The sequence below is a fragment of the Salvelinus sp. IW2-2015 genome, linkage group LG32 (genome assembly GCF_002910315.2).
Source record: "Salvelinus sp. IW2-2015 linkage group LG32, ASM291031v2, whole genome shotgun sequence".
NCBI classification, from domain to species: domain Eukaryota; kingdom Metazoa; phylum Chordata; class Actinopteri; order Salmoniformes; family Salmonidae; genus Salvelinus; species Salvelinus sp. IW2-2015.
The window spans coordinates 6,568,397-6,595,896 of NC_036871.1; the positions used below are offsets into that span (position 1 = coordinate 6,568,397).

General features: G+C 45.8%; 1 protein-coding gene across 1 annotated transcript; it reads left to right on the forward strand.

Moving 5' to 3' along the window:
- On the forward strand, window positions 1-26,892 carry LOC111957209 (neuronal tyrosine-phosphorylated phosphoinositide-3-kinase adapter 2). The gene is made up of 7 exons (XM_023977975.3): window positions 1-854; window positions 4,293-4,496; window positions 13,150-13,472; window positions 16,757-17,836; window positions 20,051-21,094; window positions 22,043-22,140; window positions 24,368-26,892. Exons 2-7 carry the CDS (start codon window positions 4,318-4,320, stop codon window positions 24,581-24,583), a joined length of 2,940 nt encoding a protein of 979 aa, XP_023833743.1. The 5' UTR covers window positions 1-854; window positions 4,293-4,317; the 3' UTR covers window positions 24,584-26,892.
- The last annotated feature ends 608 nt before the right edge of the window (window positions 26,893-27,500 follow it).

Sequence of the window (27,500 nt, forward strand, 5' to 3'; positions counted from 1 at the left end):
AGAGAAAAACACATTCAGACACACAGTGAGTGCAGTACGGCAATGAGAGAGAGCGAGAGAGAGCGAGAGACAGAAAGTGAGAGAGAGAGAGCGAGAGAGAGAGAGAGGAAGGTAGAGTAGGCGTGTTCTTTGTGTTGTGATCCACACTTCTGAAGCCTGGACTCATCTGCTGTGGCTCAGGCTAGCAGAGAGGAGCTCTGTGTGGATGAGAGAGGCAGTGGAGGGATGCTCCGACTGAACACCCCCTGACACACACATACACACACCGCTCTTCTTTTCAACTACGGACACAAACTGCACCTGTGACACACACACACACCTGGAAAGCCGAGAGTTCATCGGATCAGACAGAAAAAGCCACGAAGAACAAGTCAACTCCGGCGTGTGAATTCATTCTGCAGAAAGTGGCTGCAAGTCAAGAGGAGTGTGTGCGAGGCTTGTTTGTGTCTGTCTGTTTGTCACTGAGGTTGTGTGTGTGATGCTGGTAGGGTCTGGTCCAGTGCTGCTGCCTCCTCCCGTGCTCTGTAGCATGTGCAGATGAGTGTGAAGCTGGCCCCTGGGTTGGAGTCTAGCATCGTTTGGACAGGGGGCTTGGGTCTCTCCGGCTACCCAGGGGAGGGAGCACTGGTCTGGGCATCCACCGGCCTTGCTGGCACTGCCCCGGCCCTGGAGGACTCCTCTGAGCAAGCCTTACTGTCGGGAGCGTACAATGGCTACTGGACTTCCCTGTGGATTTAAGTGGAATTCTGCACAGATGCTCCAGGATCTGTCCGAGTTGTTCAGCGGCTCGCACTGGACTCACCTGGAGAACACCGCTTTGGCCCTCCTCAAGTCAGCTGGGACACAGCTCCACTGTAAGTATCACCACACACACACACACACACACACACACACACACACACACACACACACACACACGACACACACACACCACACACACACACAAACACACACACACACACACACACACACACACACACACACACACACCTTCCCCTAACCTATCAAATGAAATTGTATTTGTCACATGTGCCTAATACAACAGAATACAACCTTACCGTGAAGGTCTTACTTACAAGTCTTTAACCAACAATGCAGTTCAAGAAATAGAGTTAAGAAAATATTTACTAAATAAACAAAATGTAAAAAATGTAATACAATTTTACACAAGAAAATGACATAACAATAACGAGGCTATTTACAGGTTAGTCGAGGTAATTTGTAAAGTGACTATGAATAGACAGCGAGTAGCAGCAGTGTAAAAACAAGAGGGGGGGTCAATGTAAATAGTCTGGGTGGCCATTGATTAAATGTTCAGGAGTCTTATGGCTTGGGGGTAGAAGCTGTTAGGGAGCCTTTTGGTCCTAACTTGACGCTCCGGTACCGCTTGCCGTGCATGAGCAGAGAGAACAGTCTATGACTTGGGTGACTGGAGTCTTTGACAATTTTTTGGGCCTTCCTCTGACACCGCCTAGTATATAGGTCCTGGATGTCAGGAAGCTTGGCCCCATGATGTACTGGGCCATATGCACTACCCTCTGTAGCGCCTTACGGTGAGATGCCGAGCAGTTGCCATACCAGGCGCTGATGCAACTGGTCAGGATGCTCTCGATGGTGCAACTGTAGAACTTTTTGAGGATCTGGGGACCCATGCCAAGTCTTTTCAGTTTCCTGAGGGGGAAAAGGTGTTGTCGTGCCATCTTCTCAACTGCCTTGGTGTGTTTGGACCATGATAGTTCATCAGTGATGTGGACACCAAGGAACTTGAAACTCTCGACCCACTCCACTTCAGCCCTGTCGATGTTATTAATGGGGGGTCAGTTCGGCCCTCCTTTTCCTGTAGTCAACGATCAGCTCCCTTGTCTTGCTCACATTGAGGGAGAGGTTGTTGTCCTGGCACCACACTGCTAGGTCTCTGACCTCCTCCCTATAGGCTGTCTCATCGTTGTCAGTGATCAGGTCTACCACTGTTGTGTCGTCAGCAAACAGTGCCATTGATTTCATAGGGTTCACTTTTGTTACCTGATCCTCTGTATGATGAGTGATGGTTTTCACTGAGCTGGCTGTGCAATTTTGACACCGCTCGAGAATATCCCCATACCCCCAGTGCCACCGTTGCCTAGATACGGACGTAGTGTGCCACTTTCGTTCCCGTTTTGAGAAAAGGCCATTTTGGATGACCAACTGTTGCAGTCAATGTCACCTAAGGAGAGGAGAAGATGGAGAGGGCAAGAAAAAGTGAGGTATAGTGAGGGAAAGAGAGGATGTGGGTTAGGTTCGGAGCAGCAAAACATCATTTTAAGAGAAAAGATTGAGTGAAGAATTGCCCCCACGGGAGAGAGAGCTTCTCCAACAGATATAGCTGATTTAAAGAGAGAAAAGATAAGAGAAAGAGGTGAAAGAAAGGGAAGAGATGAACTGTGCAGGACCATAGGAGGAGAAACAGGGCTGCGAGGTTTTACTGAAAAACCGTGTGATAAACAAGCTGATGCCAGCGCTGCACAGCGCTGCAGGCTTACAGGGATTACAGAGGCAGGCTTAATTCAGCTCCAGCAGTGTTTGAATCCTGCATAGCCCCCCCCCCCCCCCCCCTTCATGTTCACTGACAGAATTTTACCTCTGCACTGAACACATCCACTTCACATATCCATATCCATACTCTGTGCCTGTGCACCATGATAAACTTCAACTATGAGATGCAATTCGGCAGCATCAACTGTAGCGCTCCAGCTACGAGCTAAACACAGTACTGTAAATGAGGTCTGTCTCTCGTCTCTCTGTGACACTATTCAAAACTGGGCCCTTTAAAAATGAGTAGTCTCTGGAGCAAACCGGAACAAACTGCCCCACATGCAGTTAAACTCACTAACCCCAACGTCGAGGTTATTCATGGACAGACAGAACAGACAGTAGAGGTATGATTGCCAGACAATTTTCTGGTCTTTTCTAAGTTAGCCATGCCATCCATTTGGCTGCTCTCCAACCTCTCTGACTCACACACGGTCTCACATGCACACATGTGGCAGACAGACAGTCTCACATGCACACACGGCAGACAGACAGTCTCACTTGCACACATGGGCAGACAGACAGTCTCACATGCACACATGGGCAGACAGACAGTCTCACACAACACAACACACACACACACACACACACCACACACACACACACACACACACACACACACACACACACACACACACACACACACACACACACACACACACGCCACACCGCACACGCACACACACACATGCACACACATGCATATGTGCTCATACACGGTCACACACAAACACACACAAACACACACACACTGTCCCCCAGGTCCCCTCCCCCCACTCCACACACAGTCCACTCAGTGCCGCTCACACGTAAACAGCATGAGTCTCTTAGGCTTATCTGAAAACATTGACCTACATAAAAGTGTGCGTTGTCTTCTCTTCTGCTACAGACTCCTGCAGGATGCACTGTGCTGTTGCACACACACATACCGGTACACACACATTCCCTCTCAAACAGCATCTATGCACAGTGTACACTCTGCATCTACGCACACATTGAATCGCCACACCACATCATTAGATGCTCAATGGTGTGTTTGGATGTGGCTGCAAACAGTGCTGTATTCACCGTCCATTCTTCTCATTTGAGCGAAAGCAAAGGGATAACAGTCGAGCAGACGTCAGGGAAGAGTCATTTTTTTCAATGGAGCATCCTCCCTCACGCAGCTCGCCAGTGACGCACAACTGTTTGTGGAGGAATCTTATAAAGAATAATCTGGTGGAGAAGCAGGCAAAAGCACAAGCCAGATTATTTGATCAGGAATCGCAGCAGTTCTACGTGTAAATCCAGCACAAACCACAGGAATGCACATAAATGCATGCAGTAACATGCCTGATATTCTGTATGCACAGCACATGACGTTGAAGGACTTCTCAGTACTGTATGTTGCTTCATCCTAAGCCTAAGGCTACTGTCATTCGGTTTTGTGTCATTTGTTTTCCTTCTTTCATCCGTAAGTTCTTGATCCATTGAAGCCATTTATCAGAGCGACTAGATTGTGGGGCCCCTTCAGAGTTGTGCGTTTGTACTATACGTTTCCCATGCTCCGGGGGGGAACATGATGAAACTTGTGGTCGCAGCCATGACGCAACTGTTACCACTAATACTAACAGCCCTTTATAAGCAAAAAAAACCCCGCCCATACACAGCCACCAGCCACCGCAAACGTCACCGAGCCACTATGCCATATTTGTCATTAACACTACGCTATGTTCCTCTCGCAGAAGGCTGCCGGATCGCTTGTGAAGAATGATGAGCTCCAAAGAGGAAGAAACTCTGAGATTTCTCCAGTATGTTGAAGATAGCGGACTAAGAGCCTACAGCGGGCTGGTCTCTCAGAACCTGGATCACGCCAGGAATGAGAGGAACAGGATTTACCTGCAGGAGAAAAACGACAAGAAGAGAAAACAGGAAGAAGCCATTAAGAGGTAGGAGGCTTAAAATGTGTTCGTACACCTACAGCACACTCCTTCCAAAACCTGGGCCGCAGACCTTTGAGAAATAATACACATGCACAGGCACGTCATGCTTGTCTGTAGATGTGAGATGTCACACCATACTAGTGTGAGGACTTAACATTACATGTAACAAAGCATCAAAGACCATCATGCATCTTATAATACACCTCAAAACACACACACACACGCGCACACACACACACCGCATGCTTGTCCAGTTATATATAAATCCACTTAGACATGACATGCTTGTGAAGTCACAGGCTTAAGTTGTTGCACTGTGCTGCCGATGCCACGGACCTCTTACAATTACAGCTAACCCAAGCCTCCAAGACAATGAAACCGGCCTAAACAAGCCCTTATGGCACCTTGTCCAATCTTTCAAGGAGGCCTTCGGAATTCCATTTCCTTAAGCTGGGTGTACACTATGTGATTTTGGCCCCGAAGTTTTTGAGATCGGAGACAAAATCCCCATGTCGTTGCCTAATTGGGGCGCGCGGCCGCCGCCAACCCTCGTTTGATGCGAACGAGTCAGAGACACAATCTGAGGGCTTTGACCCGTCTTTGAGCAGTCTCAGACGTCCCGGTATTTGGAAACATGTTCGAATTTATCGGCACAAAATCCGCAATGCTCTTGAAGTGTGAGATATGCAACGACAAGATTTGAGAACTGCGATCTGCAGTAGCCAGTGAGATGATGAAGTTGTTTCGCATCACTCAGAATGTGTACACTCGAGCAGGGGAAATGACTCTGACAAGCTCTTAACCACACAATGTTATTAAATTCTAAATGTATTGGCTAGATATTTCAACTCTGTATCGCAAGCGTGAATGTCTGACTGAAAACGTTTATGAGGCTGCTTTGAGCCATAGCTCGTTCTAGCTATCTAAACACAACCTTGTTTTAGTGAGACAGCGTGGTATCGAGAATCCTCACCACAAAGGGAAGAATCTTATAGTGTGTGACCCACGTCTGCGCCACATCGTTTAGTGGGCACAGTGCACACCACTACGTCGGCAATACAAAAACACAACAGGGAAGACGGTCACTTAATGTGAGAGGCTCAGCGATGTTAGGATTTTAAAAGTTCCGCCCGGCGCTGTGGTGTGCCATTCTGATTTGGAGCAATGGCTTGTCCTGCGTTGGTCAACACTGTTGAGTTTCCATACACAACAGAGAGGAAAGGATGTGTGTACTGTATGCGGTTTCTTGAGTGGTGTGTGTCGGGTTGTGTGTTGTGGTTGTGTGGTGTGGTGTGGTGTGTGGTGTGTGGTGTGTGTGTGTGTGTGTGTGTGTGTGTGTGTGTGTGTGTGTGTGTGTGTGTGTTTGTGTGTGTGTTGTGTGTGTGGTGTGTTGTGTGTGTGTGTTGTGTGTGTGTGTGTGTGTGTGTGTGGTTGTGTGTATGTATGAGTTTCTGAGTGTGTAACATGGCCTCAGTCCCTTCTTTTAAGAGCTCACAGTGTGTGTGTGTCCCCCTTAAGCCATTGCATATTGCTATACTTTGGGGTGCCAGTGTGTCGGTGCGGGCCTCTCTACGGAGTAGAGTTAATTTATCATTTACTGACTTATTTGGGACTTGTCCTTGGCTAGAGGTCGTCCCTGCCTGCTCCACTTGACGGAGAGTAGTTTTAAGGTAGCCTGGTCTCAGATCTGTTTGTTGCCGTACAGCCAACCCTTATGGTCATTGGTTTGGCATGGCAACAACAATAGGACTTGGCAAGAAGGCAGAAACAGATGACAACAACCATAGGAGCACAAACAGATCTGGGACCAGGCTAGATTTAGGGAGATTGTGGATGAGGGAGATTGATGGATGAGCCCACGTTCAATATTGGACATAAATGCACAAGTGTGTGATTGGTTTAAGGTTGTTTTTAATGTAGGGTCTATCAACAGAACTATAGGCTATATTTGTTAGCTGGCTAATGATGGAAGAGTTTGGCCCAAAATTGGGCCAAAACTCAAAACCAGTCATATATAATGTACATAATATTATTTACGAACTGAGAGTTTGTAATTTCAGTCGTCCGATACAGTGGTTACAAACACTCCTACAAAGCATTGGAATTTGCATTGGAATAGTCAGTAGTGTCTTGCAAATGTTTGCGTCCTCTTTCACCCTCTGTCCAGGTGAAAGTGAGGCAGAGGAGACTGGTTGTCCTTACTTGGGGCTATGTTAGCGGCACCACGTGGCATCCGGAAGCTGAGCGAATAGGAAGTGGCTGCACGACATGGGCAGCACGTGGAGACGGCGTGCTTTGGTTGTGTGTGAACAAGTAGGCGGTTCGCCCATAAAAGATGACAGCAGGTGGATAGAGAGGCGTCTGGTTGTGTGTGCTTTCCAATGCTACATGTTAACAGTGGTAGCAGAGTTCCTCGACAGATTCTCATTCTACAAGTGTTGGCAACATTTTCTAGGTCTAGGAAATGTGTTGCAATTCTGAACAGTCATCACTCTTTAAGCCTTGTATGGCATTGATTGTTTTCACCTGTTAAGCTCTGCAAATGTTGTAGAGAGTGTCGAGTATGTGCAGTGTATGTGCAGCTTTGGCCATTTAGTGTCTTCTTCTGATAGTAAATCTGACATCAACTACAGTTGACTCCTAATATTATAGTAGGTGCCAGCAGTGTAACGTTTTTCCATTCATTAACTGTATATGTTCTCTGCACTTGCAATGTTTCTATGCACAACGCCGTTTACATGAGAAGCGTTTATGAGCAAGTGCTATTTGAGAAACCAATAGTGCGCGTTTTGAAGCACGAAGTCCTAGGTCCTCCAGTCGTATGACGAAACGTTCTGGGGAGTGCACAAGAAACTCATAGAACTTTTCACTTAAGCACATTGCAGCAAAAGTTACCTGGCACGCCGACAGCGAGTCTGAAGTCATCCTAACTTTGTACCCATTCCAAGGGAGGTGCTGCCTTGATGAAAGTGCTATCTAGTGTCCTGATATCTCTCTATCTGTCTCTCAGCTGTTGTCAATGTAAAATATTAATACACAGTAGCTAGAGGTAGAGTATAAAAAAAATTGCTGGATTTTTGACGAGGCCTATAAGTAGGTCAATGAGACGACCCATTTTTACAGTAACTGACGGAGGGAGAGAGAGAAGCAAAAATAATGAGAGATCGAGCGGGGGAGAAAGAGAGATATACGAGAGAGAACGGGAGAGAGAGAACGAGGGAGAACGGGAGAGAGAGCGAGAGAGAGAGAGAGAGAGAGACAGAGGAGAGGGAGGGGGAGAGAAAAGAAACCTGTTAGAAAGAGATTAAGTGTGAAGAGCTCGCTAGCAGGAGATGTGTTCTGCCTGGTGACAGCTGGAACAGCCGCAGGCCAATCAGATCACCAAGTTGGTTTGAGTGAGGAGGGTCTTCCTGCCTACAATGCCATCTCACTTGTGTTTCCATTGTATCTGAAGGAATAGTTATTCACACACACACAGGGATATACACACACAGGGTTGTTGTCGGGCAGTTCTGGTTCTGTGTCTACTTGTGTCTCTATGTGACTTGGAATGTGCAATATGTCACCAACAAACAAAATAATTGGGTTTATGTGTGAGATTAATTGTAAGGGGGAAAAAGTCTGTCCATAACACTCAGTGTGTGTTGTCACACACGCACACACGTGCACATGCACGCACACACACACACACACACAGATTGATATGCACGGCAAACCTCACACACAAACTTAGTTCTGTTATTTTATTGGTGTCTTATCGTGCATTCAATGTCACATAGACTCAAGTAGCCTACTGACACAGAGCCAGAACTGCCCGACGACAACCCTTCATCCAACTGTTCCATGTGCACCTGTGGTCTAAGTTCCAGCCAATCACTGGGCAAGGCAAAGATCCTATAAATAACACACACATACACTCCACCAGTTACACACCTGGTACATACACAGTTCTGTATGTGTTTATGTTCATGAGTGCTTTCCTGCAGACACCTGTGTGTGAGCGAGCAGAGCTTAATTATTATTACGTATGATTATGATTACATTATTATTGTCATTTCTGCAGAGTATATGAATTAAGTACCACCATGTTATAGTGAAGCCATATTTCCACATTGCGTGGATAACGTTTTTGTAATTCTAATGAAGTAACAAATGATTATGAAAAAGGGTAATGTGACGACATTATTATAATAATTTCTGCAGCGTTTATGAGTTCAAAGCAAAAGCTACAACTCGTTACTTGATTTACTACACTGAAAACAATGAAGGTTCTTAAAGGGTTCRTCCTCAGCTGGTAAGGTTCCTTGGGGAACTCTTGGCCGAGAAAGAACCTTTGAGTTAAGTGGAGGGTTCTTGATGGGACATCTACAGTTCTTCGGAATTCTTAAAGGTTCTTGAAACAGATGGAAGCCTGCAGATGTGTCCCTTTCATAGCATACAGCAAATTGGCCAGTGTTAACTAGTGTTGATTTTTCTGTGTGACATTTTTTTGTGTTGATTCAGGAGTTAAATTAACACCGTAAAGAGTTAAATTAACACTCAGTGGTGTAAAATAACCCCAGTGTTGGTGACGATAACCAAAGTTGAACCAAAACCATGCCCATCGTTATCATATTTCCCAGCATGCTCTACTGCAGGTGTATTTTAAGAATTGTTTGTTTCAATATCTATGTTTTTGCATGTACACGATTGATTAATTAATCGTATTCTACTCAAATATAAATAACATACATTTTTGTAAACTAATTCAATCTGTTACTATGGACTGAGTCTATTGCACCCATTACTGAAATGATTGTTCCACTTTATATCATCTCATATCTTAGTCTTCCTAACCCTGGCAGTCATTCTGAAAGCAAATGCTGGCTATCCCCGCTCTTCCTGGATTCCAATAGGAATTACACATCACTTTGCAAGACAGCGTAATGTGACTTTCAGGCCTGATGTGGCCTGTAAACCATGAGTTTCAGGCCACTGTATTAGGGTAAAACTAGGGTCTCAAAATAAGCCTTATGAATTATGCTGTGTTAAAAAATATATATTTAATGATAACACATTCACTTAGGATTTCACATGGTGAAGGCCACAGGACTGAAAATGTATGAACGCAACAACCATGTCTCTGTCACTAGCAAACACAGTCATTGGTGGTACTGGTAACTCAAAAATGTACTTGAAAGGCACCCTGAGAAATATGCAAATTAATCTCAACAATAAGGTGTTAAGTGTGTGTGGTTCTTCAAAGGACCATCCCATTTAAGGTTCTTCAGAGAGCCTAAAATGGTTCCCTTATGGCAGGGCTGCCCAACCCTCTTCCTGGAGATCTACCGTCCTGTGGGTTTTCAGTCCAACCCTAATTGAACACACCTGATTCTACTTATTAGCTGCTCAACAAGACCTTAACTAGCTGAATCAGATATGATAAATGAGGGTTGGACTGAAAACCTACAGGACAGTAGATCTCCAGGAAGAGGGTTGGGCAGCCCTGCCTTATGGCATCGCCCTAAAGAACCTTATTTGGTTTCAACTTGAACCTTTATTTTTAACAGTGTACATGGGGGGAAAAAATAACTCCTGCCATTCAGATACCATGGTTAGTGTGTTTATGGTCAAAAAAGAATAGGGAAGTACTAAAGAGAGTGTTTGAAACAGGCACTGTCTTCTAGGCTACATAACATCAGCTGGTGCCAAGCTCCTCTGGGCACAAGGCATGACCAGGAATACACACTGAGAGCTGTGTGATTTTTCCCTCCCTGGTCTTGAAAATGCCGGCTCAATGCTACCTCTATCATGTGCGTGACTGGCACGGTCCACCGCAGTGATTCATAACCTGAGGTCCTGGAACCCTCAGGTGGTGTGTGATAGGTTTGATAGTTGGAGGAGGAGGGTAGGTGTCATATAGCTGTACACAAGGGAGGTCTACAGGTTCAAGGAAAGAGTCCCCCATTTTGAATGCTACATCTCTGAGCGATGTTCTATCGATTCCTGGGGTCATTTCATGTCTTCGTGTGTATCTGAGCTATTGCCGTTCAAGCATGCAGAAATTCGCAATGACATAGCATTGCGATAAAGCTGCTCTAGACTGGAAGTTAATAAGGAATACGACTTTTTGCAAAGTACTGGCTGATGTCATAACGCGGGAGCCATTTCTAATATTTTTCCAATATTCCTACCTTGAGAAATGTGTAATTTAACAGTGGGTCCTCCACATGTCTCCTATTTGTCTGCCTCTTCGGTCCAGGGTGCATTGCAAGGCCATTGCGAATGTCAGACTCTGCGAAGCACACCGATCTGTAGATTGAACATGGTGAGATTGTAGACTCCTACATTTATAGTGCTGTTTGTTTAGGCGATTTTACAGCTAACTAGCTACTTCACAAGCTGATATTGACTTTGGTATTGTTGTGTGTAGCTACATTTGCTAGCTAGCTACCTAGCTTGCTAGCCTGCCAGCCCATTGAGAGAGCATTGCGCGTGTTGTAGTCGACTTGATCTGCAACAGTTTTCCACAACGATTTTCAGATGTTGCATACAATCTTAGTATTTCAATAAAATTAAACATTTGTTCACCAAAAAATATTTTTCTCACAATATTAGTGTTTTTTAACACTGTGAATTTGAGGAATGAATGGTTTTGGGTGGATTTTTCCTTTAATAACTACAGATGGAAGTTTAGGACTTGGGAGTTGTAGTCTCTCATGTGTTCGTTTGTTGTGCGGAGCTGGACAGCAGCAGGCTTTGTGTCTGGTTTCCGTGGGTACCCTGTTGCTAGGCAAAGTTAAGCCCCTGACCAATGAACCCAGCCCTGCAAGCTCCTGCTGCTCAGCAGCTGGCTTGGAGTCAGTGGGAGTCAGCAAAGTCACACACACACATAAAACGCAAACATCCACCCACCCCCGCCCATGCATGTATTCAAGCATTTGTACGCACACAATGCCACTTAATGTCACAATAATCTTCCAACTTTGCATTTTGACTGACGCATCGACTTAATGTATGGATAAACTCTTGGACTTAATTTCCACTATGTGGGCTAAACCACCAAAAGATACCAAAAACAGAAAAGGTTTTAGGTTGGTTTTCCTTTAACTAACTGATTCAGTGCAGATGATCGATTCCCCTCAATGACAGTAACTGGACAAAAACGGTTTAAAATACTAATATATCAACATCACTGTTTCTGTCCAATTGGTCTTGATGGGACATTCATTCTATATTGTCCAAAACAATTTGGAAAGTTGGTCATTCCAATGTTGTAACCTTTTCAAAGAGGCACTCTGCAACTGGAGTACTGTCTCCACCAGGGTTGCATTAATTGCGGTTCAACTTTCATCCACGGACATTGTGAAAACTCTGCATCGGGGCAACGAGGTGTTTGAGTTGGAGTTGAGCACCAACAGAGAAAGATGCACGAGTAGGGAGGTAGTACGTATTCAACACAGCGGATGATGCACAGCAGTTTGAATGGCCCCCGTGTGAGTGGGTGTGTGCATGTGCAAAAAAAGTTCTCTAGTTTTGTGGTTGGAGAGAGAATAATTGTTAGGCTATTTGTTTTTGGTGTGTTCAATTGACTTACAGGTATTTACTCTGATTTAAAAAAAATGAATTCAAGGTGTTGACCATATACTGTACCACAATCAACACATTTTTGTATCTGACAATATCTGATGATATAGGGCTATAATAATTAAGACCAAAAACAATATTCAGACGCCCAACTAGACTACTTCCTATTTTTGTCCGCCTCATCATCTCCAAACTTTATTTAAACTTTCGCCATGATATATTCTGTTTGCTGGTGACCTTCTAAATAAATAAAAATAGTACTAGAAATGAAGCTAAAGTCCCCACCATCTGGCAGAAAGAGAGTCAGAAATCAACTCTACAGTCCTGTGACTGTTAAAGCCCCATCCTGCCACATGAACCACTCCATTCAGGCTAATCATCCATGTTTTTAAAGAGGGATCGATGGTGGCTGGAGTGGGGAGACTTCCATCGTGTCATTGTGTCTCTGCGGCTGGGAGCGCCGAGCTAACCATGCCCAGGGTTAAACACAAATCAATGGCTACCCACAGAGAGATTCTCTCGGCTGAGTGGCACTAATGTGGCTCTCATTGTTGACGCTCGCATCATTTGAGCACTCGCACAGAGAGTAGGGCAAGCGGAAACACACACACGTGCACAAACAAACATCGAAGTAGACCTCTGTGTGCTATTTTTGGTTCAAGTTCTTGTGAAAGGGCAGACCTCCAGAGGTGAGGGAAGGACTGATGTATCGGTGATGTTTTCAGTTTTCGAATTATCTTTATAGATTCATCTTTGTCACAGTAACTTACTACAACTGTTTGAATGAAAGATTGATCGATTTATTGTTTATCATTTCTGGATCAATCATTTTGGATTTGAAAGCAAGACATTTTGTCTTTATAGTGCTCAGTGTGGTTTCATTTGCTTGTTTTTCCATCCATAATAAATTGTTTCTATGTCGAATGCAAAGATGGTTCTACGTACCGTCGTGTGTTATGACACGAGCACCTATACTATCAGATTCCAGATCAGTCATCATGTATCATAACATAAACATCTCTCTCTCTCTCTCTCTCTCTCTCTCTCTCTCTCTCTCTCTCTCTCTCTCTCTCTRRCTCTCTCTCTCTCTCAGGACGGGCGAAGAGGTGGTGACTGAGGGGAAGCTCCTGCGCATGGGCTCCATGACAATGCCACCCCCCCCGGAGCGCATGCCCGTGCCCCCCTATCTTGCTTGCGGGCCGGGCTTCGCTGTGCGCTCCCAGTCCCTACACTCGGTGGGTGGGGGCAGTAACGGCGGTGGGGAGGAGGAAGTGGGCAGCCCCACGTCCCGCAAGCAGCCCCCACCCAAACCCAGGAGGGACCCGGCTACCAAGTTGAGCATTTCCTCTGAGACAGTGGACCACAGCCCCACCTTGGTCTGTAGGGGCTGCAGGGCCAATCCGGACAGTTGTGATGGTAAGTATGGAATGGCACGGCTAGCTAAGCAAACTACCTAGCTATAGCCTGTAATTCAACGTAGCTAAGGCAACATGGGCTTAGTACACAACTATGAAAAAAATACTACCCAACACGCAACTACACAAACACACAAGACCTGACAAACACTCTGAGAAACACTACAATACGCACTGAGTGGTTTATGTGTGACAGCACTGTACAGCATTCCTGTCTGACTTTACATAACAACAACACAATTTGGCCCACACTCCGTAAACAAATGACCGTCCGCTGCAGTGGGACTGAATGAGCCCTTTACAAGCCAGAGTGCAGTGAGTGTACATGAGGTTGAGTGTAGCAACGCGGATGAACATTGGCTTCCGGTGAGTGAGGCTCTGCTTGGCCATTCAATCTCACTGCTCCTGACGGTCGTGAATGGGGTTTACGTAGGCCCAGTCGGCCAATTTTTCCCACTATTGTTGGATGGCGGATGTGCGTGCAGGCTTTCTTTTCATCATATTTTCTCCTCCCCTCATGGACATGTTGCAGTGTTAGATCCCCCCCCCCCCCTCCAGTCGTTAAGACGAGCACGTTCTCCCCAACTAAGGTGCCACCAACCTCCTGTGGATTTCACAGCAACACAACCTGACTCTACTAACTCATTCAGGCTTGAGGAGGTTGGAAGGGTGCGTGCAAAGTGACCGGTCTCATTTTTGATGCGCTGTCGAAAGCTAACCGTTTGGAAAATGCCTCCCCACAGCATGTGCAACCTACAGTGTCTGCGTTCTACAGTGTCTGCGTTCTACAGTGTCTGTGTTCTACAGTGTATGTGTTCTACAGTGTATGTGTTCTACAGTGTCTGTGTTCTACAGTGTCTGTGTTCTACAGTGTCTGTGTTCTACAGTATCTGTGTGCTACAGTGTCTGTGTTCTACAGTTCTGTGTGCTACAGTAGTGTCCGTGTGCTACAGTAGTGTCTGTGTTCTACAAATGTCTGTGTTCTACAGTGTCTGTGTCTACTAGTCTTAGTGCTCTGTCGTGCTACACGTGTCTGTGTCTACAGTGTCTCGGTGTTCTACAGTGTCTGTGTTCTACAGTGTCTGTGTTCTACAGTGTCTGTGTTCTACAGTGTCTGTGTGCTACAGTGTCTGTGTTCTACAGTGTCTGTGTTCTACAGTGTCTGCTCATCCGTTTTCTCCTTAAAGCCCACAAAGATCCAGTTTACATTTTGCAAGAGAATGTGCTCCGAGAATGGGTCACATCCGGAGAGATCTGAATTTGATGTCCTGGTGTGACTCGTTAAGCCTATATCCACTTTGTGATCGGCTCTAGCATGAATCCTCACCAGGTAGACAAAAGTGATCCGCTCTGAGGAAAAAGTGTCAGAGGTCACTGTAAGTCGTTGTTGCATGCAATCGGCAATTCCCCTGAATTGAATAATAACAGCAGATCTCAAAGGAAAACATATGAATGAAACGAATGACGGAAGCGGGACACATTGGGAAAAAGATGGTTACTGGAATAGAAAATGTAAGTAGAGACAAGGTAATGAATGGATCGACATTCAACCATCTCTAATCAGATATGATTTGTTTTAACTTTATTCACTATAAAATCAGTAGTGTGGCCTTGTGGATACTGGGATGTAAACCAATAGAGCATAAGAGCCATAAATTCAATCACTGTTCCGCTGTAGACCTATATCAAATAGCATGAAAACAAAAAAATATTTGACAGAAACAAAGAACACCTGCTAAGCAAGGAAACAACAAGTGAAGAAATTAACAGGCTATTAAAGTCTTATAGTCTTAAAGGGCTGTGAGAGACTTAAAGGTGAATATACGGCCGCATTTGACTGCGTTGCAGTTTGACGTGTGTGCCAATGTGATGGTTGGTTAGGGAGTTGCCCTGGCTGTCTCAGATTGGAGGGGATCACTGTGTGCGCACAGATCTTCCTCTGCACCACGGCAACCATCCCACAGAAACAAGACCCCCCGTAGCCCGGCCAATCAGAACAGAGGCAGGCAGCGAGGGCCAATGAAGCGGCGGCAACGGTTGAGCTCTAAGGCGTCCCGGGCCAATCGCCGTCGGAGTGTGGGGGTGTCCATCACAGAAAGAAGGGTTGTTGCGTGAGCCGGAGCAGGCTCTGCGCCGAGCAGGGGGGAGGGGCCAGTCGGAAGCAGAATTCATTCAGGAGGAGCGATTGACCTAGATTCCTTTTCCCCTAGGAGGAGAGGGGGTGTGGGTAAACACATCCGCTACGGGGGAGGGGGCGAGAGAGCGGGGGAAGGGAGGAGGGGGAGGATGAACTCATCATCTGTGCGCGAAACAGATCTCAAGATCCACCATGCAACCCAGTTAGCATAATGATAGTAATAACAGGCCACGCATCCGAGTGCGGAGACACAAGTTACACTGACACATAGCCACATCAACAATTGAAAAAAACACACACACACACACTGAACCACAGCTGACTGTGCTCAAATGAGGGGTTGGGTGAAGTGCGGAAGAGACATTTCAGTTGAATGCATTCAGTTGTTCAACTGACAAAATATATATATATATATATATATATATATCCTATTATCATCTCATTATCTGGTTGAGAAAGTGGTGCTGGGATCTTAAGCCCTGTTGAATTTACAACCTGTGTTTGTGCAACCTGTGTTTTTATGTGCACTTGTTGGAGGAAAACAACACATTTGCCCTTTGCCTGTGTGTGTAGTAGGGAGAGATTTAAGTTCAGAGACTATGAATGTGAATATGTTGAGGTTGGGTTGAGGTTATGGATGTACTGTATATGAAAGATTTCAAAGGGATGAATGGTGTGTGTGTGTGTGTGTGTGTGTGTGTGTGTGTGTGTCGAGATGGCGGTGGTGAGTCATAGAGAGGAGCGTGCGCCTGGACCATCTGGCGTCTGAATTATTAAAGGTGTAAAATCTGCAGTTTGAAGGAGACATGTTCCAGCTCTTATCTTCCATCTGACCAATGGGAAAAAGGGACACACTAATACACTACACTATTTGACCTAGAAATACACTCTCTCTCTGCGCTACAATATACTGTAACCAGAACATATCTAGCCTAAAGGAACACCTGTCTCTATATGGCTGTGATATACAAGACCCAAATGGATTCACTGTCATACCAACCTGAAAAAACACACACAGTTTGACTCAGATACACTTAACTACTACACTACCTCATATCTGACCTAAAAACAAAGACATGTAAAACGTAATAATACAGTGAAGCTTTACTGTGATGTGGCTAACGCGTTTTGTTTCTCTGCTCCTTCAGCGCCACAAGGCTGCGGCGAAGACTGCAAGAGGGTCCCTCCCCCCAAACCCAGGAGGAATCCCAACACCCAGCTGAGCACCTCCTTCGATGAGTCCTACATCAGGAAGCACGGAGGCTGCAAGGGTCACTCCCCCTCTGCGGAGCGCGAGCGCAACCCCTCGCCGCCGAGCGACGAGAGCCCCAGCCACCACTCCGACTCGGATGAGCCCGTCTACATCGAGATGGGCGCCAGTGTTGGGGGCGGGGGGCAAACAGAGGCGCCCAAGAGTGAGGACGAGGAGCCGGACGAGTCGGTGTATGAGGAGATGAAGTACCCCCTCCTGGATGACATGGACTACCGCTGGGACCCCCCGGGATGCCGCTCCGCCTGCCCCACCCCGGCACCACTGGACCCTGAGCCCCTCAGCCGCTGCTCCACTCCGCGCAACATCCCCCTCTGCGACATTCCCGCGCCCTTCCCCAACCTGCTAACCCACCGGCCGCCTCTCCTGGTGTTCCCCCCTTCGCCAGCCCAGTGCTCGCCAAACTCAGACGAGTCCCCGCTCACCCCTCTGGATGCACTGACCAAACTGCCCATGATGGACAACCCCGGTGCCTACAGCAAGTCACCCACCTCCTCTTCCGAGCCCCCCTTGGCGCACCTACGCCGGGAGCTGACCGCCACGCCCACCCTGACCGTGTCGGGTCGCTCGTCGGCCCCGCCCCTGCCCTGCACCCTCTACAAGTCCTCGGCCTCCTCGGCGCACGGCTATCAGCGCAGCCACTCAGCCTGCCCCTCGCCCGTCAGCATGGGCCGCTGCCTAACTCCCCTCAGCCTGATGCGTGCGCCACCCTTCGACACCCCCATTCCCTTCCCAGGCGGGCTGCCGCGCAGCGCCTCTGCCACGCCCCACGGAAAGGGCTCGCCGCCCCAGGACTGCYTTGCCGGGGGCAGGCTGCATGGGTCGATGCAGAACGTGTCGACGGGGCGCTCACGCACACCGACCAGCCCCCTGGACGAGCTGACCAACCTGTTCACCGCCGGTAGGAACATGATGAAGAAGAACACCAGCGGAAGGAAGTCCAAGGAGCCCGGGGAGAGTGAGTGTCAATCATTCATTCAGTCAGTCAATCAGTCAGTCAATCAACGCATCATCTATTTGTCAATCTAGTTACAGAATCAGTCAGTATCAACATAGAGGTAGAGTAACAAAATAGTTCCTCCACAGGTATCCACTATCCAGTCTGATCCAAACGGACTGCCATGCCATAACCCACACAGTGTAACCTTGACACGTTTGTTGACACATTGATGCACAGACTACAGCAATGGTTCGAGTTTTTTTTTGTTGGTGAAATGATTTATTAGTGTTCTCATCAGTGTCGCGTTAATATAAACCCCTTTTCATCTGGTAAAACAAACTTCCAATCCCGCTAAATTAGGAGATGCTGCTGCTGATGTTTGCGGTGGGTGTTTGTGGCTCTTTGCAAGCATTTCCTCCGTGAGCCCGTTTAATCTATTCCCACCAAACATAGATTGATACAGATCATATGATTTAATCTGGCCCGGATTAGGGAGTAAAGCGGTCGGCCTGCCTCGCAAACCCTGCAGTGGCATTAAGCCACCGCACAGCATTACTCTTAAATATGTAAACATGTTTAAACACAGGAGGCCAATGCAGTGCAGTACGGTGCCAAAATTGCACAAATGGTGAACCCAGATAGTTACCCAACTCCGGAGATGAATACATTTTTATAAAACTTCAGAACCGGTTTTCCGTATTCATGCTTCGTCGACCATCCTGTAATCTTTATATTCAATCATGGATATATTTATTGAATTTCTATGCATAATTCCGCCATTGATTTCCTCCTAATTGACGACCCCTGTTGACACACGCTCTGAAATTTAAATGGGCCTAATGCAAAGGAATAAAATATGAATTGGTGTTTGAAACCACATAGGCTATGCATTGCATATGCACACAATACTGTATAACAAATTGTAGAAGAGTAAACCGTGTGCAGGTATTCAGGACTTAATTATGGTCACAAGAGCAGTGAAGTGCGTTATTGGGTTTTTACCAGATTGGCTGATGATTTGGAGAGAGATCTAACACAGCAACTAACTCCATGGGGGAATTCCCACTGGTTGAGTGCATTTGAACCTATCTAGGGCTATACATAAAAAATGACTGGGCACGTGTCAATCTGTTCTTAACTCCGAGAGCTTCATAGCAACCACCAACTCCAACCCAGTCATAGCAACAGAAGAAGGAGCCTCTCTTATTTGCAGCATCCCTCCCTGTGGGGAAGTGGGCCAATCGCAGCGCAGGTCACTCCAGCTTCCAACTGATCATGTGCAGCAGCAGCAGGCTTCCTAAGAGACAACCAAGACATTTACACCTGATCAGAGAGTTCTATTCCTATCTTGGCCCAATCAGCTCGTAAAGATTGAACCAATCAGGGAAACAGCTTCACAGTCACCAATCAGGAGAGAGAAAGAAGACCCAATCTATGACAGTTGCTGACTTCCTGGAATTGTAACACCACAATCTTCCCTGAATGTAGGACATCTTGTTTGGTGGTTCTGGCAAATGTTTGCATCTAGCCTTTTATGCAAATTCTGTGTATTTCTTAGCATTAATTGGCTTGTGGGATCATTTGTTGGCTCTGTCCTCTTCATGCATATGCAGTAATGTCTTATTGATGCACAGTTCTGTGTTGTCCTTTAGCCTAACAGAGAGAGAGAGAGAGACGAGCAGAGAGAGATAGAACATTACAATTGTCATATATACCTACTGCAATGTTTTAGAAATATTTCTCCAAATATGACAGATTAAAACAGCAAATAAATGTGTTTAAATAAGAATGCATTGAAAGCGGTTACTGAGCCTTTACCTACCCATTGATAATAGTGTCTATGCAATTCACATCCTGGATGTCTCCACGACATCTGTCAAGTGAAACAACAGCATTTCCCAGTAATTCAGGCAAAAGGACCTCGTCTCATCCCAGTGGTTCATAGCACCCACAGTGCATGGGTGAAACCAAGTGGCCGTATAGCGTTAGTGCAGTGCTTTAATAAAAAAAAATATTTTTAGATAGGTTATGTTTACTAGATATTTTGTGTTGAAGTAACAGAATATACTACTAACTAATTGGCAAGGACATGCAGGAACTTGGTATTGTAAGGTATTTGACTGTGTTTCTCCTAGGAAATAACAGTAGATACCACTAGGCCTAACTAACAACAACGGACTTAAAGAAACGTGCTATTTCATGGTGTCTGACTGTGTTTCTCCTCTATTACAGCCGAGTCCAAGAGTAAGCCTAACAGCGAGTCCAAACGTGACGGCAAGGAGCGGCACAGTCACAGCAAGGAGTCCAAACGGGAGAGCAAGGAGTCCAAACGGGAGAGTAAGGAACGTAGCAAAGAGTCTTCTTCTCACAGACGCGACACCAAGGACAGGGGCTGTAGCAGTGTTGAACCCCTGCCTATGAAACGGGACAGCAGAGACCGGGGTTGTAATAGTGTGGAGCCCTTGCCTATGACAAGAGACAGTAAAGATAGGGGTTGCACTAGTATTGAGCCCCCGCCTGTCAGACGGGACAGCAAAGACAGGGGCTGCAATAACATAGAATTGATGCCTAGACGCAATAGCAAAGACAGAAGTGTCCACGGCATGGAGCCTTTACTACGGCAGGACAGTAAAGACTCTCCCCGGAATGGTGTGGAGTCCAGACATGACAGCAAAGAAAGGCTCAGCCACCAGAACCCACCGGAACTTCTACCCAGGCAAGATAGCAAAGACCGAACCAGGAACGAAATGGATTCGAGACATGACAGCAAAGAACGAATTGATCAGCCACCAGAGCTCCTACCCAGACAAAATTGCAAAGATTCACCCAGAAATGGCCTTGAGTGCAGACGTAATAGCAAAGACCGAGACAGGGCGAGCTATGGCCTGGAGTCTAGACAAGAGGGCAAAGAACGAAGTTACAATGGAATGGAGCTCTTACCCCGACAGGACATCAAAGAGTCAGCCAGACATGGCCTTGAAGCCAGGCGTGACAGCAAGGACAGAAGCTGCAATGGCTCAGAACTGCCCCCCCGGCGCGATAGCTATGGCAAGAGTGCCAATGGGGTAGATCCTAGGCGCGACAAAGACCGGGTGGGTTACAGCTCAGATGTCTTGCCCAGGCGTGATAGCAGAGATAAGGGGACCTACAACTTTGAGCAATCAAAAGCACAAGAGAAGAACGGTGTATCAGGGCAACAATCGTCGACGGCCACACCAARCCGGCATGGAAGACCTGCTGGCAGTCCGCCAATGATGTTGGGAACTGGCAATACAGGTGAGGATAGCCTAATTGAAATTGCACATACAGCTCAACACAACCAGACACCAGGAAGTGACTGTGGTAAATGATTTACACGCACTAAACATGTCCTCATCAAGCACAATAATCTGCAAAGTTTAGAGATGCTATACTGTTGATTGCAATAACATGCAAGTAGCTTATCCATAATCAAACAATTTGAACATTCTCTAACTGGGTTACATGGGTAACCAAAAATGTACATACAACAAAGGTAGTCAGGTTCTTCAATTAAGTACGAGGGTGGAGCAAAAACCCGCAGACACTCGGGTGACTCGGCCCTCCGTGGAATGAGTTTGACACATGCTGTAAAACAACACATTTCACTGCAGCTATCCGGTGTGTGTGACAATAAAACATGTTTTGAGTGCGCTTGTTAGCTAGCTTGCTAGGCTAATTTAGTCAGCACATTGTCCGTCACCTTGATTGTCATTTGAAGACAATTTGAATTAATTATAAGGATATTTCATACTAATCAGTAAAGTTTGAAAATTAAAAGAACAAACACAATTTTACAATTTTCACACGAAATAAGCGACTTACCTAGGCCAACTGTTCTCATCAAGTTGCAGTTTCAAACTCAAGAAAAGTAATTTTTTCTGGTTTTGGCGAGAATACTGAGACCAGGTGCAGGTACCCTTTGAACCACACTGTCTAAATAGCTAGAAGCCTAGGCTACACAACATAAAATGAAATGTGATTCCAAGTGTTATCTTATAGACAAGACATAAAACATGCTGAGAGAACTACAAAGTCGCCTACACTATTTATTCTGGTAATGCGGTGAAGATTGGTAAGGGTTTGAGATTGTGATTAGGCTCACAAGTGTGTATTGCTTCACCATAACTTTTAGTTTTGTTGAATATAAACTATTAAAAGAGTGAGCGAAATGTTTTAATTTAAATGCATTGTCCCTCTTTATAGAACTGAAACCAGCACTTCCGAAGTATGGCCGCTCCTCCTCTGCCCCAGTTACACCCTCTCCCTTGGGGACCCCACAGAGGCAAGCACCAGAGGCACAGGTAATTCGATGAGATATGAGATATGCTGCCAATAAATCTACAATTATCGAGAATTTCAATAAACATTTTTCTACGGCTGGCCTTGCTTTCCACCTGGCTACCTCTACACCGGTCAACAGCTCTGCACCCCCCGCAGCAACTTGCCCAAGCATCCCCCATTTCTCCTTCACCCAAATCCAGATAGCTGATGTTCTGAAAGAGCTGCAAAATATGGACCCCTACAAATCAGCTGGGCTAGACAATCTGGACCCTCTCTTTCTAAAATGATCCGCCGAAATTGTTGCAACCCCTATTACTAGCCTGTTAAACCTCTCTTTCGTATCGTCTGAGATCCCAAAGATTGGAAAGCTGCCTGAAGTCATCCTTCTCTTCTAAGGGGGAGACAGTCTAGACCCAAACTGCTACAGACCTATCCTCCCATGCCTTTCTAAGGTCTTCGAAAGTCAAGTAAATAAACAGATCACCGACCATTTCTAATCCCACCGTACTTTCTCCGCTATGCAATCTGGTTTCCGAGCTGGTCATGGGTGCGCCTCAGCTATGATCAAGGTCCTAAACGATATCATAATTGCCATCGACAAAAGACAACACTGTGCAGCCGTATTCATCGACCTGGCCAAGGCTTTCGACTCTGTCAATCACCGCATTCTTCTCGGCAGACTCAACAGCCTTGGTTTCTCAAATGACTGCCTCGCCTGGTTCACCAACTACTTCTCAGATAGAGTTCAGCGTGTCAAATTGGAGGGCCTGTTGTCCGGACCTCTGGCAGTCTCTATGGGGGTGCCACAGGGTTCAATTCTCGGGCCGACTCTTTTCTCTGTATACATCAATGATGTCGCTCTTGCGGCTGGTGTTTCTCTGATCCACCTCTACGCAGACGACACCATTCTGTATACTTCTGGCCCTTCTTCTGGCCCTTCTTTGTGTTAACTAACCTCCAGACGAGCTTCAATGCCATACAACTCTCCTTCCATGGCCTCCAACTGCTCTTAAATGCAAGTAAAACTAAATGCATGCTCTTCAACAGATCGCTGCTCGCACCTGCTCGCCCGCCTAGTATTACTACTCTGGACGGTACTGACTTAGAATATGTGGACAACTACAAATACCTAGGTGTCTGGTTAGACTGTAAACTCTCCTTCTAGACTCATATTAAGCATCTCCAATCCAAAATTAAATCCAGAATCCGGCTTCCTATTTCGCAACAAAGCATCCTTCACTCATGCTGCCAAACATACCCTCGTAAAACTGACTGTCCTACCGATCCTTGACTTCGGTGATGTCATTTACAAAATAGCCTCCAACACTTTARTCAGCAAATTGGATACAGTCTATCACAGTGCCATCCGTTTCGTCACCAAAGCCCCATATACTACCCACCACTGCGACCTGTATGCTCTCGTTGGCTGGCCCTCGCTTCATATTCGTCGCCAAACCCACTGGCTCCAGGTAATCTATAAGTCCTTGCTAGGTAAAGCCCCACCTTATCTCAGCTCACTGGTCACTATAGCGGCACCCACCCATAGCACGCGCTCCAGCAGGTATATTTCACTGGTCACCCCCAAAGCCAATTCCTCATTTTGCCGCTTTCCTCCCAGTTCTCTGCTGCCAATGACTGGATCAAATTGCAAAAATCACTGAAGCTGGAGACTCAAATCTCCCTCACTAACTTCAAGCATCAGCTATCAGAGCAGCTTACAGATCATTGCACCTGTACATAGCCCATCTGTAAATAGCCCACCCAACTACCTCATCCCCATATTGTTATTTTTTTTTATTTTTTTTGCTCCTTTGCACCCCAGTATCTCTACTTGCACATTCATCTTCTGCACAACTATCACTCCAGTGTTTAATTGCTAAATTGTAATTATTTCGCCACTATGGCCTACTTATTGCCTTAGCTCCCTAATCTTACTTCATTTGCACACACTGTATATAGACTTTTCTATTGTGTTATTGACTGTATGTTTGTTTATTCCATTTGTAACTCTGTGTTGTTGTTTGTGTCACACTGCTTTGCTTTATCTTGGCCCGGTCGCAGTTGTAAAGGAGAACTTGTTCTCAACTGACTTACCTGGTTAAAAAAGGTGAAATTAAAAAAATTATAATAAAAAAGATTGGCCCCTACTGCAGACCTGGATCAATATCTATTTGTTTTCTTTCATTCTTGGGAAGTGCTTGATTTACTTTCCCTGGTTGCCTACTGCTCTTCTCCACTTTTCCCCAGGTACCCCAGATGCCGTGGATGTGTGGGGACAGCACCATGCTGGAGCAGATCGAGAGGAAGCGCACCCTATGCATGGAGATCCGCTCCAGGCAGCGGCCCCCAGACAGAAACCACCCGGACAGGAACCTGTGCAAGCAGAAGAACAACGGGGCCAAAAAGATCCAGCCGCCCCCGTACCCCACACAGACCACTGTGTTCTGGGACACAGCCATCTGACTATAACCAATGATTAACTATAACCCACTTGGCCCCACGCCCAACCCCCATCTAGACTTTGTGCCTACTGATTGGGCCTACTCCGCATCACGGGGGTCAGGGGCAGCCAATAAGAGCAGGGAGGGGATCGCTGATGTCAAAGGACAATGGTGGTTACCATAGCAATATTTCCGCTTGTTCAGGTTGTAATGTTTTCTCATCATCACTGGTGATATTTGATATTTTTCTATTTCAAGTGACTCCATGTAAGATACTTAGTACGAATAAATATTTTCTAAACAAAAAGGGATAAAGCAGCAAAAAACGGTGTCGATGTAGAGCAATCCAATGTTTCTTTTACGTTTTTGTTTTGGTATTTCACATTTTAAAGCATAATCTATCACGGATCATTATTTATGCCAAATGCTGAATGAAGTCCCAGTACTCAAAGCACTCTTTTGAATGGAGGATTTTCTGACTGTCAACACACTGCCACTGTTGTACGTTGACATAGGTTTCTATCAGAGCCATGTATTTCGATCTAAATATGTTCTAGTATGTACAATACTTAGTCCGAGAACAGGTCAGGAATCTTGTGCTTCAGTTTGTAAGTTTACAAGCTGTGTAGTCAGTCAGAGCCTTTGACAAGGATTTATGTGTTACGAGATGGGTTGGCTAGCATGTACATAGTACACAACACTAAGATAGAAACGATGGTGGGTCAGGGAGATAAACCTAAGGACAAACCTATTATCCCAAACCAGCCTGCTGGGGTAAATTGTGGGTGAGGTTGCACTTTGCAAGGGTTGGTTATCTAATGTGGGTTGGTGGTAATAGCTGGCACAGGTCAGCTCTCCTACTCTGCCAGGCACATTGAGGGCATCTTCCCACAGAGTAGATACGGAACTCAATCCACACCAACAACCAGCCGGAACAATCCATGCCTGAACTTTTAGACAAAAACTTCATCTTACGGCAGAATATGTGTATATTATGCACTTGCTTGAGAAATAACTTTGGAAAAAATATGCTTATATATTTTGGGGTAAAATGTAGAGTAGTAGAGCTGTGCCATGTAATACGTTATCACTGGTTGGCTGGGTGGTATGATCGCAGATGATTGGCTGTCTGTGACATGCCGTCATCCGTGACTGGCTGTCTGTGATGCATTGTCCCCCGTGATTGGCTTGGCAGCATCCATTTTAGGGATCAGATGATAAGGACCTATAGGGTGGCCACAGCTCTGCCCAAGTATAAAGACATGGGTTACACAAGGGCCTACAGATCAAGGCTTTGTAAAGTAAAGATTAATAATGAAAAAACTGCACTACCCATCATCCTCCATCACACGCAATTAGGCTGGATCCATGTCCAGCTACCCCTCCACTCCCCCTCTACCTCCTACACCATCTAAAGAGGTTATCTTTTGCACGTAAGAAATGCAATGTCTGCATTGCCAAACTGTTTTAGATGTACCCCCCCCCCCCTCCTATTCCTGTCCTCCATAGACCAGCATGCACCTGCATGGGCAATATGGGTGTGACTGAAGTCATGGGTGACTCAGGAGTTGCCTCTAACAGCTGTTCCAGGGCCAGATTTCTTAATGGTCTCCTAGGTTAAGGTTAGGATTTGGGTAATCTAACTATAGATCTGTGTTGGGGGATGYTCCTACGTCAAGCGATGAATCCCTTTGAGGTTGTTTAAGGTGCAGTGTACTGTAGTGATGTTGGGGACGGGTGAGAGACCAATAAACGGCTAGATCCCCAAATCTGTCCATTCATTGGCAGACATGAGCAGCAGTGCTATAGGAATGGAGGAAAGGAAACCTAGGAGTAGCATGAACAACCTAACTGGTTAAAAGCCAGTGCAGTACCCCTTCCARTGAGAAATCAACACGGAGGTCCCAACGAGTCCTTTATACCTGTATGTGTGTGTGAGTGTGTGTTAGTGTGTGTTAGTGTGTGCCAAGCTACACTGTATGCAGGTCAACTCTGAAATGATTGTTTTAAACATGAACTTTTCTGCCCCGCACAGTTGGTCGGCGCAGGCAGGTCTGAAATGTATAACGATGTACAATCTCTTTTGTGTGTGTATAGAATATGTGCACTGTGAAAGGTAGAGCGAGCACAGCACTGTGAAAGGTAGTGAGAGCACAGCACTGTGAAGGGTAGAGAGAGCACAGCACTGTCAGAGTCATCTGTCTTATTTCGAAAAAGGAACAGAAGAAGAAGGAAAAAAAATGTTTGAGAAAATGAAGTACTGTATGCTGATTGTCACATGGGTTCTGTTGTCGAGAGAAATAAACATGAACTTTGACCCGCTGTGGAAGAGCTCGGACTCCTGGTGGAATATGTGATTGTGCTTTTGGTCTTTACAGTTTACTCTGATTTACTTGGATACATATGTTTGGTCAATAGTAACCCACATCGTAGTACTCAAAGGGCACTTGGTAAAGTTAATGAAATCACAACGTGATTCAAAGGGATCTTTGTTCTTGTGGGTGAAACTTTTAAAGAATAAAAACATCTGCTGATCTGTAATACAAACAAGGCAGAGGGCAATTTGATGGCAAATTCAAAACCATAAGAGCACCACTGTTATCAGCACCAACAAAACAAAATGAATATTTACACCGACGCAGGCAACAAAAGGAAACTATTTAATTTGTCATTTCATTTTGCACAACTACAAACAGGAATATAACACAGATACTGTATGATGTACAATTAAATGGAACCAGTGCATTTGAAGCTGTAATAGCAGTAGTGTAAATTATATAAATTATAACATTATGACATGGGTATTGATATAAGAATATAATATTATTGGTGATTTCAACTACACATTTGAAGATGAGTTCTGATTAAGGCATGTTGTGTCTTTTAGCTTTCACTTCCTGGTCTGGGAGGTGCTCAATGCAGGTTGACCAGTGCTTAAC